Source organism: Bufo bufo, chromosome 6 (assembly GCF_905171765.1).
Source record: "Bufo bufo chromosome 6, aBufBuf1.1, whole genome shotgun sequence".
NCBI lineage: Eukaryota > Metazoa > Chordata > Amphibia > Anura > Bufonidae > Bufo > Bufo bufo.
In genome coordinates this window covers 20,532,178-20,548,762 of record NC_053394.1, presented here as the reverse complement: position 1 = coordinate 20,548,762, position 16,585 = coordinate 20,532,178, and the positions used below count along the sequence as shown (strand labels likewise).

Here is a 16,585-nt window from a genome sequence, read left to right as displayed (position 1 = left end):
AGACGATCATAAGGCACATTACCACGACCCGGTACAGGATACAATAAAGTTTATTTTGAGACAACGCGTTTCGGGGTCTCGACGGCCCCTTTATCAAAAAAAAAAGGCGCATGTCCGTACCTTAATTTTGTTCTTGTTACACTTTGAGTGAGTGTAGCGGTTCACCACTACAGTCCTATTTGCGGCACGTGTAGAAAGGGCGCGCAGGCAGAGAGATATCTGCTGATTAGCTAACGGCATGACATTATGGGTCATTTAGAGTTCCTGGACTTCTTATTTTCATTTTGTAACACGTGCAGCAGCCATTTTAGAAAAAAACTGATTTCTTACCACGAAGCGCAAATAAATAGACTTTGCAGTGAACTTTTTCCTAAACATCAGATGTAATTTCGCTTCAGATGATTTGTTTCGCTCAACACCAGAAACTAACTTTAATTAGGCATACTGACAAAAGCATGATTTTAGGTGCAACTACTCTAATTATAAAATATGATTTCGGTTTTACTCTATAAAACACAACAATAAGAATGTCTATGGTAATGTGACACATTAACAACCAAGCACATGCAGAGCATGACATGATCACGCACATAGAATTTATCAGTTACAGGAACACAACCTAAAGGCAAACAACATATTGTATGCTGATTTACCTTACAGGATAAAAATATCCAAACCCAAGGTAACAAAAATTTCAACCAAATAAGTTAAAAGAACATTCAGAACATAACCTTCAACTACAGTTTTCCTTATATAGTTTAGATTATGCAGATATTAATTAACTTTCCCTTTAGTGAGGAGGGGGTAGAAGGGTGATATCATAATAGCTCTTGGGTATATATGTCTGTAGTTTATGCTCAACACTCATTCTAGATCAATTTCCACTATGAAACTCCTCCTGATCTGTGTGCTCCTCGGAGCAGTTGGTGAGTTCAGTGGCTGTCTTCTATGATACATACATTGTTCACATTGATACTTTTTAGTTTTCTACAGCTTTCTATGAGGAAAGAACCTAACTTTTTCAATTTGTTACATGTATGATGTATATGACTATATATAATATGGCTCCTTGTATTTTCTCAGCTGCTTTTGAGGATGATGATAAGATCGTAGGAGGTTACACCTGCTCTGCTTACTCCGTCCCCTACGCAGTATCTCTGAACTCCGGCTACCACTTCTGTGGAGGTTCTTTGATCACCAGCCTCTGGGTGATCTCTGCTGCCCATTGCTACAAGGCGTAAGTTACCTGAATTTTGACCAAGACCAAACCATCAACGTCATATCAACTTTTGGCCTTTATCATTTACTATTCTATATTGTTCTCCACAATATAAAATAGTAAATGATAAAGGCATAAAGTTGATGTGACATTGATGGTTTGGTCTTGGTCAAAGCATTGAAAGCATTTGAGGTTTAGTGTTGAGTGCGAATATTCGAATAGATGAATATTTATCGCGAATATTTCAAATCGCTAATTCGCAAATATTTTGAATATAGTGCTATATATATTTGCTATATCGAATATACGTCATTTTTTTACATCTGAAAACATGATTCCTCCCTGCTTCTTTCTGAGTCATTGGCCCACAAGCAACTTAAGCAGGAAGGAATCATGTTTTTATATGGAAAAAAAAAGACGAATATTCTAAAATACAAATATATAGCAATATAGCGCATATATAATTGTTATTTAGAATATTATTTATTATTTTTTTTTAAATGTCTACTGTTATTCCATTTCGGCATACTCCTCCCCTACAAGCATCCCCATCACCATGGGAGCGCCTGTGGGTTAAAAAATAACATCGGATCTGAGCTTTCCCTGAGATCGTGAAAACTCAGATCCGATGGTATATTCTATCCCACAGGCGTTCCCAAGGTGACGGGGACGCTTGTCGGGGAGGAATATGCCAAAGTGGAATAATAGTACACATTGGGAAAAAAAAGACGAATATACTAAATAACGAATATATTCGCTATAGTGCTATAACTTTGTTTTTTAGAATATTCGTCATATTCTAAAACAAGAATATATAGCAATATAGCGAATATTCGTAAAATACACATCTAGACTGCAATTTAGGCAATATAGTGCTATAAACTTTTTTCATAGTCGTGATTTTTTTTTTTTTATGAACTTAAGATTTGAAGAAAAATTACAACTTTGAATAAAAAAAAGGTTATAGCATTATATTAGCTAATCGCTATATAGCTATATATTAATTTTTTAGAACATTCGTCATATTCTAATATAGCAATATAGCGAGTATTTAATAAATACAAATATAGAGCAATTTAGCTAATACAGTGCTATAATCTTTTTTTTATAGTCTTATTTTTTTTTCTCTTCTGAACTTTAGATTTCGATAAAATGTACACTATTAAAATAAAATATTATAGCACTATTTTAGCTTAGCTAAATTGCTCTGTTTTTTTTTTCTCGAATATTTTGCTATATTGCTATATACGGTATTCTTTTTTTATCAACTTCGCATTACGCGATTTTTACAATTTAGATTAATCGCTATCGCAAAAATATTCTCGAATACGAGTGTTGGCGAATATGAAACAAATATTCTTGTGAATATGTGCAAAATATCGCAAATTCGAATATGGGACCTGCCTCTCATCACTATTGAGGTTTAGAAGCTAGTTTTGTTTGTAAAAATGGTTGCTAAAAAAGGGAGACAATTCAATAGACAAGTTTTGTGGGACTAAAAAAAATGAATTGCATCTGAAAGCTCTAAAGATTGGTAATGGCCCTGGGGGTCATAACCAGAATATATCAGAAACTTTTGGCCAATAATAAGAAGAGATCATCAGTGTTTTAGCAATGAAAAACGTTTTAACTGAAAGAAGGAAAAATTATGTTCAGATGTTATTTATATGTGGAACAATGAAAGCAAATATGGTTGTACCCGTTTTCTATAATTTTGCCTATTTATAGAATACAAAGAGTTTCATATTACAATTACAACATGGTGATAGGACACAATGGAATTCCCAATATATAAATATAAAGTCCTTCCACGCTCTTTTTGAAACTTTTTTTGTTTTTTTAAAAATGAAGGGTTTTCATAGTAAATAACAAACTGTTAGAGTTAGCAGATCATTTACTGTATAGTGTCCATTTTGTATAAATTGTGACAATGAAAGACAAAGGACTGGAGCCACAAATACATAGTGATTCATCTAATTATAACCATAATATATTAGACCGATGGATATACTATATGTGTGATTTTAGCTGCCCCATGTTCAACCATTGAAAAATAACTTCAAAAAATTATTAGATTTCCATTTTTTCCTAACTACACATTTGAAGAAACAGGGATTTTACTTGGGTAAAGATAAATTGTTATACCATTCACAGTGTAAGGACAACTATGGTGCTGTTTCTGAAAGAAAGCACACATTTTTCCACAAAAACACTAATGCATTTAAAAAAAATTTATGAAATGAATTTAGGATTACAAATGAATTTGTCTAATTTTTGCAGGAGCATGCAGGTGAGACTGGGAGAACACAACATCTTTGCCAGTGAAGGCACCGAACAGTTCATCAACTCCGCCAGAGTCATCAGACATGGAAGCTACAACTCAAGAACCCTGGACAACGACATCATGTTGATCAAGTTGGCCTCTCCCGCCACCCTCAACTCTTACGTCAAGGCTGTTGGTCTGCCCGGTGGCTGCGCTGCATCTGGAACCAGCTGTCTGATCTCTGGATGGGGCAACACCCTCAGCAGTGGAAGTAAGTCAAGTACTGCCAATAATGTTACTGGAACGGCAAGTAAAAATGAGTAGTGGTCATTGACACAATGTAAGATGGAGTTTACTCAGAGGTGGGAATTAATGACACCAAATGAGCTGAAGTTTCTTCAAAGGTGGAGTTTGCTGATGAGGAGTGTAGTTATTTCAAGACAAATCTAATACATTTTCAATTTACTTAAATGAGTAAAACATTAAACATTTTCTAGGACCTTAATGATTGCTCGGTGTAGAAATTGTTGGAAAGATGTTTCTTTAGAATTATTATGTATTTATAGGTCTCATAATATATCAGATTCAATGTAAATCTTTTTTAATATTTTTCATATTTATAGCTTAAAAGGATCACTGTACACAGCTAACAAAATTATAGCAAAGTGTAGCAAATAGTAACAGACCCATGATTAATGGATATTATAGGTGTGGAACAATATGTGTCATATAGATATGATCCACGAACTGCTATGGTGTAGAAACCATACTGTATCAGGGAGCATAAAGCTTCAAAGGGTTTTCCCAGATTTTAAAACTGATGATCTATCCTCCAGGAAGGTCATCAATATCTGATCGGAATGGACCTGACACCAGGAATCAGCTGTTTGAGAAGGCACTGATGCTTGTAATAGCACCGCAGCCTTCTAACAGCTTTATCATTGTTCACATGGCCTAAGCTCAGCTCAGCCCCTTTAATGCACTGAGATGCAATTTCAAGCATAGTTTCTATACAATGGACGGCACTGTGCTTGGTGAGCAGAGAGAAGTCTTTGGCTCTTATGTGAGAGCCGGTAACTTCTCAAACAGTTGATCATCAGGGGAATCCCAGTGTTGAATCCCCGACTATCAGATACTATTGAGTGATGACCCATCAATGGAATAGTTTATCAGTTCAATAATTCCAGAAAACCCCTCTAAAAGTCAAAGAAAATGTGCAAACACTGTGAATGATCATTTTATGTTTCTATCTACATACAATATGCTGAAAATGTATATTCACTTACCTTTAGCAAACATGCCCAGCCTCCTGCAGTGCCTGAACGCCCCCATCCTGACTGCCGCCCAGTGTAGCAGCGCCTACCCAGGAGAGATCACCACCAACATGATCTGTGTTGGATACATGGAAGGAGGCCAGGATTCCTGCCAGGTAAATGGATCTTCTTCGTCTGTGGACTGTTACGAGGACATTTAGTCATTAAAAGGCCATTATTCCCATTTCATGAAGACGACCTCTCATGACAATGTGTTTATATAAATGTATCATAAAAAAATCTAATACTTGTTTCTCTAAATTATGCAATTTAACAATATTGTGAGGATAGCAGATTCTTAAAAGGATAATATAGACCAGGTTTAGGCTTGAAGGGCAAAAATGTCTTTCTTTCCAATTGTACTGATTTAAAAAAAGAAAACAGTTCAATGACAAAATCCTGCTACTGGCATTAATGTATTACCACATTGTTTCACTCTTTAGAAAAATTGGTATGGACATTACAGAGGCTCATTGAAAATGTCACTGTATTTGTAGATGCCATATTTGAGAGACACTATTTGAGGGAGCAGAGGTGTAGCTATATTGAGTACAGAGGTCACACTCAGGACATGTTGAAAAATGGTCAAAGATCCTTGTGCCATATTAGAAAGACACAACTGTTATAAATGTTACATGATTGTATTGAGCCCCAAGAGCCCTAATTTACATCTCTGTGAAGGAAACTTTTGTAGCCGTATTTTAGAATATACAGTAGCTACTGATTATTCATTACCTCCAGTTGATTCAAAATCTAACATTTTGTCTCTATATTTTCTCAGGGTGACTCTGGTGGACCCGTGGTCTGCAATGGACAGCTCCAAGGTATTGTTTCTTGGGGATATGGCTGTGCCCTCAGGAACTATCCTGGTGTCTACACCAAGGTCTGCAACTACAACTCCTGGATCTCCAGCACCATGGCTGCCAACTAATCTTTCTCTGTGTCTCTTTTCATTTGTTGTTCTGTTACTGGATACTAACACCTATCATATTAACAGTTAGATTTCAAAAAATAAAAAATAAAAAACATAAAAAAAATTTCTCATTTTAATTTGGATTCATCACCTTCAATCATCACTAAAAAAAAATGTTGAGTCCAGTAACTTATCATGATACAAAAAAAAAGCCTAATCAGATTTTGAGCTGCTCTTTGTAGACTAAGGGGCACATTTATTAATACTGGAGTTTTAGACACCGGTCTTAATAACCCCTATACCTGGAGGTGGATCCTCCAGAGTTATGAAGAGGTGCAGGGCTCTTTATAACTTCGGTGGATCAAAAGCCACATCTAAATGTAAGACAGCTTCCTTGCTGTTTTACATTTTGACCATTTTCTACACATAAAAAAATAATTCCCCACCCTCTCCACGCCCATTTTTGTAGACCTGGCGTGAGCGGGGAGAAGTCGCAGATTGCGGCTCAAGTAACGCCGTATTTCTGTTTAATAAATGACTCCCTAAGACTTAATTCGCTTGACCGTATGTTTTATTAATTTGCCTTCTGCATTTTTTGTGTATAGAACATTTATTTCCATAGTGCAATTCACATTTCAATAAAAAGTCAGTACTTTAGTTTATAGCATATAGTAGGGCAGCAAGGTGGAAAGTAAGGATAAGTGAACAAGTTCAAACTGAACTGGGTTTTGAACAAACTTTGCTATTTTTCTGATGGCAGACAAACCAAGATTTTCTGTTTTGGATAAATCTACTGCACTTGTTAGGAGGAAAAAAGCCCTAGGAAGGAAGAAGAAGGGTTCTCACATGACTCTTAGAGGGGGTGGGCCTGAACTGATTGGCTCCCAGGTTGACAGCCTAGATGAGCTAATCAGTTCTGGAGCAGGAAAGGATATGACTTTGTAAAACAAACAGAACACCATCCAGTGCTGGGCTGTGAATGAGCGTGGATGTGTGTGATGGTGTCTACCAGGAAAAAGATCTTAGGGAGTCAGGGACAGTGAGAAATCAATTAAGCTTTTAGCCAGGGAGAGTGAAGGGAAAGGTTAGGATTCTAAAGAAGAATTGTGTGTCTTTTGTAGAGTACAGACATACAAGCAGGGCAGCTGATAGGCAGGGAGAGAGAAGAAAGAAGCTGTGGCTGGCTGTTACTGGTATCAGAAGTGCAGGTACTGCAATGCAGACCTCAAAAGCAGCTACCTGCAAGCAAATATTTTAATTTTTCCCCCAATTTTCACAGAAATCCTTTGTTTTGTGAGGTTCAATTTAATATATATGTGATTACTACAGCTATACCCAAGGTGTGGCAGCAATCCACCTGTGTGTATTAAGGTGAAATTAAGCATCAAGCCTCAATTGTCCATTTACATATGTTCACTTTCCATATGTTTGCAATGTACTTTTTTTTTTTTCTTTTGGGGGATGATTATTTTCAATTCTGTTATAGCTTTCTGTTTTGCACAAAAATTGCGGACGCTTACCGATTAATTGGAGCTCGGTCTCCTGGTCACCCACCAGTCTGGAGAGTCAAAACAAATATGCACTAAAAATGGCTGGCTCACAATATTTAGCAAGTATTTTTACTTAAAATGTATGCATAAAAACATTTAATCGCATGTAATTAAACAATGCATTATAATTCCCCCAGATAATATTCAAAATATATTTTATAAATCTATGAAACTGGTCCTACTACAATGCGGAGCTCATGCATAAAATATTTTAAAAAAAAATTATGCGGTTGTATACTAGTATTTGGGCGTGTGTTTTGGGTTTCACCAATATTTCATCTGATATGGGCATATGAGATAATGTCCGTGCCTATTTGTTGCAATCTTATTCACATAAATGTTCTTTGTAACTGTAGGCACTTATATGCGTGTCAAAATTAGGATACTGAGCACAGTCACCCTATTGGGTAATTGAAGCAATTCAGACTTGCAGATTGCAGTTAAGGCCGTTTGTATACAATGATGTTTGTTGTTACTCACGGCTTCCTGCGATTCTTCTGTTGGCTTATATTCCAATCTACTACTGTCTCAGCGTAACTCTTCGCTGTGTTTGTCACAGCCCGCTGCGAGTTGTTCACTGCTATTGGTTTGATTACGCAGTGCAGGTTTCCGCTCTTCCTTCTGCCGACTGTGTCGACTCAGGGCATGCATGCTGAGCTTACTGGGATTAGTAATAATGTCCGTTCTTGCTTTATTTGTGGTGTGATCCCGTAACAGCTGTTATGACATGCTTATAACGGAAAATAATGGAATTGATATACTGTAAACCAAAGGGAAACCTTTCTGTTTTAATCTGTCCTCATATGGGTTAATAGATAATAAATAACAAATACCAGCATTCCATCTGGTTTCTGATATTTTGAATGGAAAAAAAAGTCCTGTCGACAAAATAAAGGAAAACAGATGGAATGCTGGTTTCCGTTATTATTTCACCATTGAAATATATGAGGATGGATTAAAACTGAAAAGTTTCTGTTTGGTTTCCGGTATATCAACTCCATTGTTTTCCGTTACAAACATGACGAGGCTTCCGCCCAGCAATGTGTTCGTTGATGTCACCGGCTCTGATGGGGGCGGGCTCTAGCGCTGTCCAAGCAATTTTACAAGTGAGGGCAGCGCTAAATCCCGCACATCTGTGCCGGTGACGTCACTGGGCTCACTGCTGGGTGGAAGCCTCTGCCTGGCAGCCCGAAGGAGAGTCCGGTTTGTCACCGGAACTCCACAAAATGCCTTTGCCCTGCTCGATTCAGCCCAGGGCAAAGGAGAGCATCGGAGCATGAACTGCTCCAATGCTCTTGTCAGGGGGCCTGCAAGGGGGAAATTCTGGGTATGTCCAGGTTCAGCTCTGATCCCGGACAACCCGTTTAATGCATTTTGTGGCAGTCCAAACATATGCTTTTTAATCCCTTTTGTTATTACAAAGTATTACAGGTCAATGTTAGCGTAAGGTCTAATTTATCACCGTGGACTTAACAGACCAGTGCCCACAGATTCAAGTAGTGGCCCCGTGACAGAATGTCCTGCATGCAGTAGTTGTTCAGTATTTGCATCAGTGTTTGATCAGTATGTGTGAGCCAAAAACACCAGTAGGTCCAAAACAGAGATAAAATGTAATGGAAATATTTGCATCTCTAGTTTTGGACCCGCTTCAGTTTTTGGCTTACAAATACTGATCGAATACTGAATAAATGCTGGCCATATACTGACCGTGTAAAAGTTGCTTTATTGATGCTTAAAATGCAGGATCCTTTTATTTCTGTTCTTCTGATGGATCAGGAGAATGGAGAAATAAACGGTAATGGTAACACAGATAAACAAGGGAAATATGGCCCCATAACAGGGTGGGGATGGGGCTAACAGCATTGGCAGTAACATGGACAATAGTGGCCTCATAAAAGGGTCATTAGTGTTGTCTTCATCGACACCCTCCAGCTCCTTTTGCTCCTCAAAGCGAAATGTTGGTGCCACATCTTCTGTCCCCTCGCCAAATCATATTTGTAAGCATCCCCTCCAGGATGTGAAGGAGTGGAAAGACAATATTCATCCCGTATTTCTGCTGACTGTTAAATAAAGTAGCCTGATCAAAGAGCCTGAGAAAACAGCACATGTCATACATGAACTGCCACTGGCTAATGTGAAAGTTACACCAGGGGGTAGACCTGTCCATCAGCAGCATTAAGAAATACTGAAAGTGGCAGCAATTGAATAAGATGCATGTGGCAATATATTTGACCACCCTTAAATACTGAGGCACAGTAAGTCAATGTATCAACTAACAGATTAACTATGGATGTAGGAACAGTTCAATAAGACGAGCATGGCAAAATAATAGACCGACCTTTAATATTGAGGCACAATAAGTCTATGTTTAAAGTTGAGGATTAACTGTGAATGTGGCAGAAGTTTAATAAGATGCGCATAACAATATATTAGACTGTTCTTTAATACTGAGGCCCAGTAACTCTATGTATAAACTAACTGATTAACTATGCATGTTGTAGCAGTTCAACAAGATGCAAGGGGCAATTACACTTAACCTGCAGTGTCCCTGCTGTCTCTGTATGCTTTCCCTACAGTCTCAAAAAACTCCCCCTATGATCTCCCTGCACTGGCCCAGTCAATTTAACTAAGATGCGTTATATATGTGATAACTGCAGCAATTCCCAAAGAGTGGCAGCAATCTACCTCTGTGTATTAAGGTGAAATTGAGCGTCAAGCATCAATCGTCCGTTTAACTGCAAATGTGGCAGCAGGTAAACAAGATGCATGTGGTGATTACACTCAACCTTCACTGTCCTTGCAATCTCTCTATGCTCTCCCTAAAGTGTCTAAAAACTCTCCCTATGATCTCCCTACACTGTTCCTGAACTCTCAGCATCTAATATTCTACAATTAAAAGCTTTCTGCAACACTATTTTTAGCGCATAAGAACTTGCCACATCTCTCCCTAAACTCAGCTCATAGGAAAATGATGGACACCACGCGGGATGAAACTTTTAAAAGGGCTGTGATATCACAAAGGATAGAAAGGTAACGGCCAAAGGGTGAGAAAGGCGCTCATAGGGTAAGTAAATCGAGGTACAACAGCTTCCTTCAAAGAGCTGGTGGATACAATAGACTCACTTGTTATGGTTGCACCGAAGTTAAGTGCAACCACATTGCAGGTGAGCTGTGAGGTATAAAAGGTGCAGGTCGGTGCTGCCAGATGCATCAAGAAGCCCCTTGGAACGAAGGCCAAGTCGCCACTGTGGAGTGATCAAGCTGGTAGACGATCATAAGGCACATTACCACGACCCGGTACAGGATACAATAAAGTTTATTTTGAGACAACGCGTTTCGGGGTCTCGACGGCCCCTTTATCAAAAAAAAAAGGCGCATGTCCGTACCTTAATTTTGTTCTTGTTACACTTTGAGTGAGTGTAGCGGTTCACCACTACAGTCCTATTTGCGGCACGTGTAGAAAGGGCGCGCAGGCAGAGAGATATCTGCTGATTAGCTAACGGCATGACATTATGGGTCATTTTGAGTTCCTAAACTTCTTATTTTCATTTTGTAACACGTGCAGCAGCCATTTTAGAAAAAAACTGATTTCTTACCACGAAGCGCAAATAAATAGACTTTGCAGTGAACTTTTTCCTAAACATCAGATGTAATTTCGCTTCAGATGATTTGTTTCGCTCAACACCAGAAACTAACTTTAATTAGGCATACTGACAAAAGCATGATTTTAGGTGCAACTACTCTAATTATAAAATATGATTTCGGTTTTACTCTATAAAACACAACAATAAGAATGTCTATGGTAATGTGACACATTAACAACCAAGCACATGCAGAGCATGACATGATCACGCACATAGAATTTATCAGTTACAGGAACACAACCTAAAGGCAAACAACATATTGTATGCTGATTTACCTTACAGGATAAAAATATCCAAACCCAAGGTAACAAAAATTTCAACCAAATAAGTTAAAAGAACATTCAGAACATAACCTTCAACTACAGTTTTCCTTATATAGTTTAGATTATGCAGATATTAATTAACTTTCCCTTTAGTGAGGAGGGGGTAGAGGAGTGATATCATAATAGCTCTTGGGTATATATGTCTGTAGTTTATGCTCAACACTCATTCTAGATCAATTTCCACTATGAAACTCCTCCTGATCTGTGTGCTCCTCGGAGCAGTTGGTGAGTTCAGTGGCTGTCTTCTATGATACATACATTGTTCACATTGATACTTTTTAGTTTTCTACAGCTTTCTATGAGGAAAGAACCTAACTTTTTCAATTTGTTACATGTATGATGTATATGACTATATATAATATGGCTCCTTGTATTTTCTCAGCTGCTTTTGAGGATGATGATAAGATCGTAGGAGGTTACACCTGCTCTGCTTACTCCGTCCCCTACGCAGTATCTCTGAACTCCGGCTACCACTTCTGTGGAGGTTCTTTGATCACCAGCCTCTGGGTGATCTCTGCTGCCCATTGCTACAAGGCGTAAGTTACCTGAATTTTGACCAAGACCAAACCATCAACGTCATATCAACTTTTGGCCTTTATCATTTACTATTCTATATTGTTCTCCACAATATAAAATAGTAAATGATAAAGGCATAAAGTTGATGTGACATTGATGGTTTGGTCTTGGTCAAAGCATTGAAAGCATTTGAGGTTTAGTGTTGAGTGCGAATATTCGAATAGATGAATATTTATCGCGAATATTTCAAATCGCTAATTCGCAAATATTTTGAATATAGTGCTATATATATTTGCTATATCGAATATACGTCATTTTTTTACATCTGAAAACATGATTCCTCCCTGCTTCTTTCTGAGTCATTAGCCCACAAGCAACTTAAGCAGGAAGGAATCATGTTTTTATATGGAAAAAAAAAGACGAATATTCTAAAATACAAATATATAGCAATATAGCGCATATATAATTGTTATTTAGAATATTATTTATTATTTTTTTTTAAATGTCTACTGTTATTCCATTTCGGCATACTCCTCCCCTACAAGCATCCCCATCACCATGGGAGCGCCTGTGGGTTAAAAAATAACATCGGATCTGAGCTTTCCCTGAGATCGTGAAAACTCAGATCCGATGGTATATTCTATCCCACAGGCGTTCCCAAGGTGACGGGGACGCTTGTCGGGGAGGAATATGCCAAAGTGGAATAATAGTACACATTGGGAAAAAAAAGACGAATATACTAAATAACGAATATATTCGCTATAGTGCTATAACTTTGTTTTTTAGAATATTCGTCATATTCTAAAACAAGAATATATAGCAATATAGCGAATATTCGTAAAATACACATCTAGACTGCAATTTAGGCAATATAGTGCTATAAACTTTTTTCATAGTCGTGATTTTTTTTTTTTTATGAACTTCAGATTTGAAGAAAAATTACAACTTTGAATAAACAAAAGGTTATAGCATTATATTAGCTAATCGCTATATAGCTATATATTAATTTTTTAGAACATTCGTCATATTCTAATATAGCAATATAGCGAGTATTTAATAAATACAAATATAGAGCAATTTAGCTAATACAGTGCTATAATCTTTTTTTTATAGTCTTATTTTTTTTTCTCTTCTGAACTTTAGATTTCGATAAAATGTACACTATTAAAATAAAATATTATAGCACTATTTTAGCTTAGCTAAATTGCTCTGTTTTTTTTTTCTCGAATATTTTGCTATATTGCTATATACGGTATTCTTTTTTTATCAACTTCGCATTACGCGATTTTTACAATTTAGATTAATCGCTATCGCAAAAATATTCTCGAATACGAGTGTTGGCGAATATGAAACAAATATTCTTGTGAATATGTGCAAAATATCGCGAATTCGAATATGGGACCTGCCTCTCATCACTATTGAGGTTTAGAAGCTAGTTTTGTTTGTAAAAATGGTTGCTAAAAAAGGGAGACAATTCAATAGACAAGTTTTGTGGGACTAAAAAAAATGAATTGCATCTGAAAGCTCTAAAGATTGGTAATGGCCCTGGGGGTCATAACCAGAATATATCAGAAACTTTTGGCCAATAATAAGAAGAGATCATCAGTGTTTTAGCAATGAAAAACGTTTTAACTGAAAGAAGGAAAAATTATGTTCAGATGTTATTTATATGTGGAACAATGAAAGCAAATATGGTTGTACCCGTTTTCTATAATTTTGCCTATTTATAAAATACAAAGAGTTTCATATTACAATTACAACATGGTGATAGGACACAATGGAATTCCCAATATATAAATATAAAGTCCTTCCACGCTCTTTTTGAAACTTTTTTTGTTTTTTTAAAAATGAAGGGTTTTCATAGTAAATAACAAACTGTTAGAGTTAGCAGATCATTTACTGTATAGTGTCCATTTTGTATAAATTGTGACAATGAAAGACAAAGGACTGGAGCCACAAATACATAGTGATTCATCTAATTATAACCATAATATATTAGACCGATGGATATACTATATGTGTGATTTTAGCTGCCCCATGTTCAACCATTGAAAAATAACTTCAAAAAATTATTAGATTTCCATTTTTTCCTAACCACACATTTGAAGAAACAGGGATTTTACTTGGGTAAAGATAAATTGTTATACCATTCACAGTGTAAGGACAACTATGGTGCTGTTTCTGAAAGAAAGCACACATTTTTCCCCAAAAACACTAATGCATTTAAAAAAAATGTATGAAATGAATTTAGGATTACAAATGAATTTGTCTAATTTTTGCAGGAGCATGCAGGTGAGACTGGGAGAACACAACATCTTTGCCAGTGAAGGCACCGAACAGTTCATCAACTCCGCCAGAGTCATCAGACATGGAAGCTACAACTCAAGAACCCTGGACAACGACATCATGTTGATCAAGTTGGCCTCTCCCGCCACCCTCAACTCTTACGTCAAGGCTGTTGGTCTGCCCGGTGGCTGCGCTGCATCTGGAACCAGCTGTCTGATCTCTGGATGGGGCAACACCCTCAGCAGTGGAAGTAAGTCAAGTACTGCCAATAATGTTACTGGAACGGCAAGTAAAAATGAGTAGTGGTCATTGACACAATGTAAGATGGAGTTTACTCAGAGGTGGGAATTAATGACACCAAATGAGCTGAAGTTTCTTCAAAGGTGGAGTTTGCGGATGAGGAGTGTAGTTATTTCAAGACAAATCTAATACATTTTCAATTTACTTAAATGAGTAAAACATTAAACATTTTCTAGGACCTTAATGATTGCTCGGTGTAGAAATTGTTGGAAAGATGTTTCTTTAGAATTATTATGTATTTATAGGTCTCATAATATATCAGATTCAATGTAAATCTTTTTTAATATTTTTCATATTTATAGCTTAAATGGATCACTGGACACAGCTAACAAAATTATGTGTAGCAAATAGTAACAGACCCATGATTAATGGATATTATAGGTGTGGAACAATATGTGTCATATAGATATGATCCACGAACTGCTATGGTGTAGAAACCATACTGTATCAGGGAGCATAAAGCTTCAAAGGGTTTTCCCAGATTTTAAAACTGATGATCTATCCTCCAGGAAGGTCATCAATATCTGATCGGAATGGACCTGACACCAGGAATCAGCTGTTTGAGAAGGCACTGATGCTTGTAATAGCACCGCAGCCTTCTAACAGCTTTATCATTGTTCACATGGCCTAAGCTCAGCTCAGCCCCTTTAATGCACTGAGATGCAATTTCAAGCATAGTTTCTATACAATGGACGGCACTGTGCTTGGTGAGCAGAGAGAAGTCTTTGGCTCTTATGTGAGAGCCGGTAACTTCTCAAACAGTTGATCATCAGGGGAATCCCAGTGTTGAATCCCCGACTATCAGATACTATTGAGTGATGACCCATCAATGGAATAGTTTATCAGTTCAATAATTCCAGAAAACCCCTCTAAAAGTCAAAGAAAATGTGCAAACACTGTGAATGATCATTTTATGTTTCTATCTACATACAATATGCTGAAAATGTATATTCACTTACCTTTAGCAAACATGCCCAGCCTCCTGCAGTGCCTGAACGCCCCCATCCTGACTGCCGCCCAGTGTAGCAGCGCCTACCCAGGAGAGATCACCACCAACATGATCTGTGTTGGATACATGGAAGGAGGCCAGGATTCCTGCCAGGTAAATGGATCTCCTTCGTCTCATAACTTTCAGATCTGTGACTGTAGAATGTGGACTGTTACGAGGACATATAGTCATCAAAAACCCATTATTCCCATTTAATGAAGACGACCTCTCATGACAATGTGTTTATATAAATGTATCATAAAAAAATTGAAAACTTGTTTCTCTAAATTATGCAATTTAACAATATTGTGAGGATAGCAGATTCTTAAAAGGATAATATAGACCAGGTTTAGGCTTGAAGGGCAAAAATGTCTTTCTTTCCAATTGTACTGATTTAAAAAAAGAAAACAGTTCAATGACAAAATCCTGCTACTGGCATTAATGTATTACCACATTGTTTCACTCTTTAGAAAAATTGGTATGGACATTACAGAGGCTCATTGAAAATGTCACTGTATTTGTAGATGCCATATTTGAGAGACACTATTTGAGGGAGCAGAGGTGTAGCTATATTGAGTACAGAGGTCACACTTAGGACATGCTGAAAAATGGTCAAAGATCCTTGTGCCATATTAGAAAGACACAACTGTTATAAATGTTACATGATTGTATTGAGCCCCAAGAGCCCTAATTTACATCTCTGTGAAGGAAACATTTGTAGCCGTATTTTAGAATATACAGTAGCTACTGATTATTCATTACCTCCAGTTGATTCAAAATCTAACATTTTGTCTCTATATTTTCTCAGGGTGACTCTGGTGGACCCGTGGTCTGCAATGGACAGCTCCAAGGTATTGTTTCTTGGGGATATGGCTGTGCCCTCAGGAACTATCCTGGTGTCTACACCAAGGTCTGCAACTACAACTCCTGGATCTCCAGCACCATGGCTGCCAACTAATCTTTCTCTGTGTCTCTTTTCATTTGTTGTTCTGTTACTGGATACTAACACCTATCATATTAACAGTTAGATTTCAAAAAATAAAAAACATAAAAAAATTTTCTCATTTTTATTTGGATTCATCACCTTCAATCATCACTAAAAAAAATGTTGAGTCCAGTAACTTATCATGATACAAAAAAAAAGCCTAATCAGATTTTGAGCTGCTCTTTGTAGACTAAGGGGCACATTTATTAATACTGGAGTTTTAGACACCGGTCTTAATAACCCCTATACCTGGAGGTGGATCCTCCAGAGTTATGAAGAGGTGCA

General features: G+C 37.2%; 3 protein-coding genes across 11 annotated transcripts in view; 2 read left to right on the top strand and 1 right to left on the bottom strand.

Moving 5' to 3' along the window:
- The window catches only part of LOC121006028 (M1-specific T cell receptor beta chain-like), a 961,123-nt gene that overhangs the window by 767,021 nt on the left and 177,517 nt on the right, over positions 1 to 16,585 (bottom strand). The window lies entirely within an intron of this gene.
- On the top strand, positions 1,062 to 5,726 carry LOC121004210 (trypsin-like). Its single transcript, XM_040436379.1, has 4 exons — positions 1,062 to 1,237; positions 3,500 to 3,753; positions 4,775 to 4,911; positions 5,577 to 5,726. The coding sequence occupies exons 1-4, from the start codon at positions 1,062 to 1,064 to the stop codon at positions 5,724 to 5,726; spliced, it is 717 nt and encodes a 238-aa protein (XP_040292313.1).
- LOC121004208 (trypsin-like) lies at positions 11,586 to 16,273 on the top strand. The gene is made up of 4 exons (XM_040436376.1): positions 11,586 to 11,761; positions 14,024 to 14,277; positions 15,293 to 15,429; positions 16,124 to 16,273. Exons 1-4 carry the CDS (start codon positions 11,586 to 11,588, stop codon positions 16,271 to 16,273), a joined length of 717 nt encoding a protein of 238 aa, XP_040292310.1.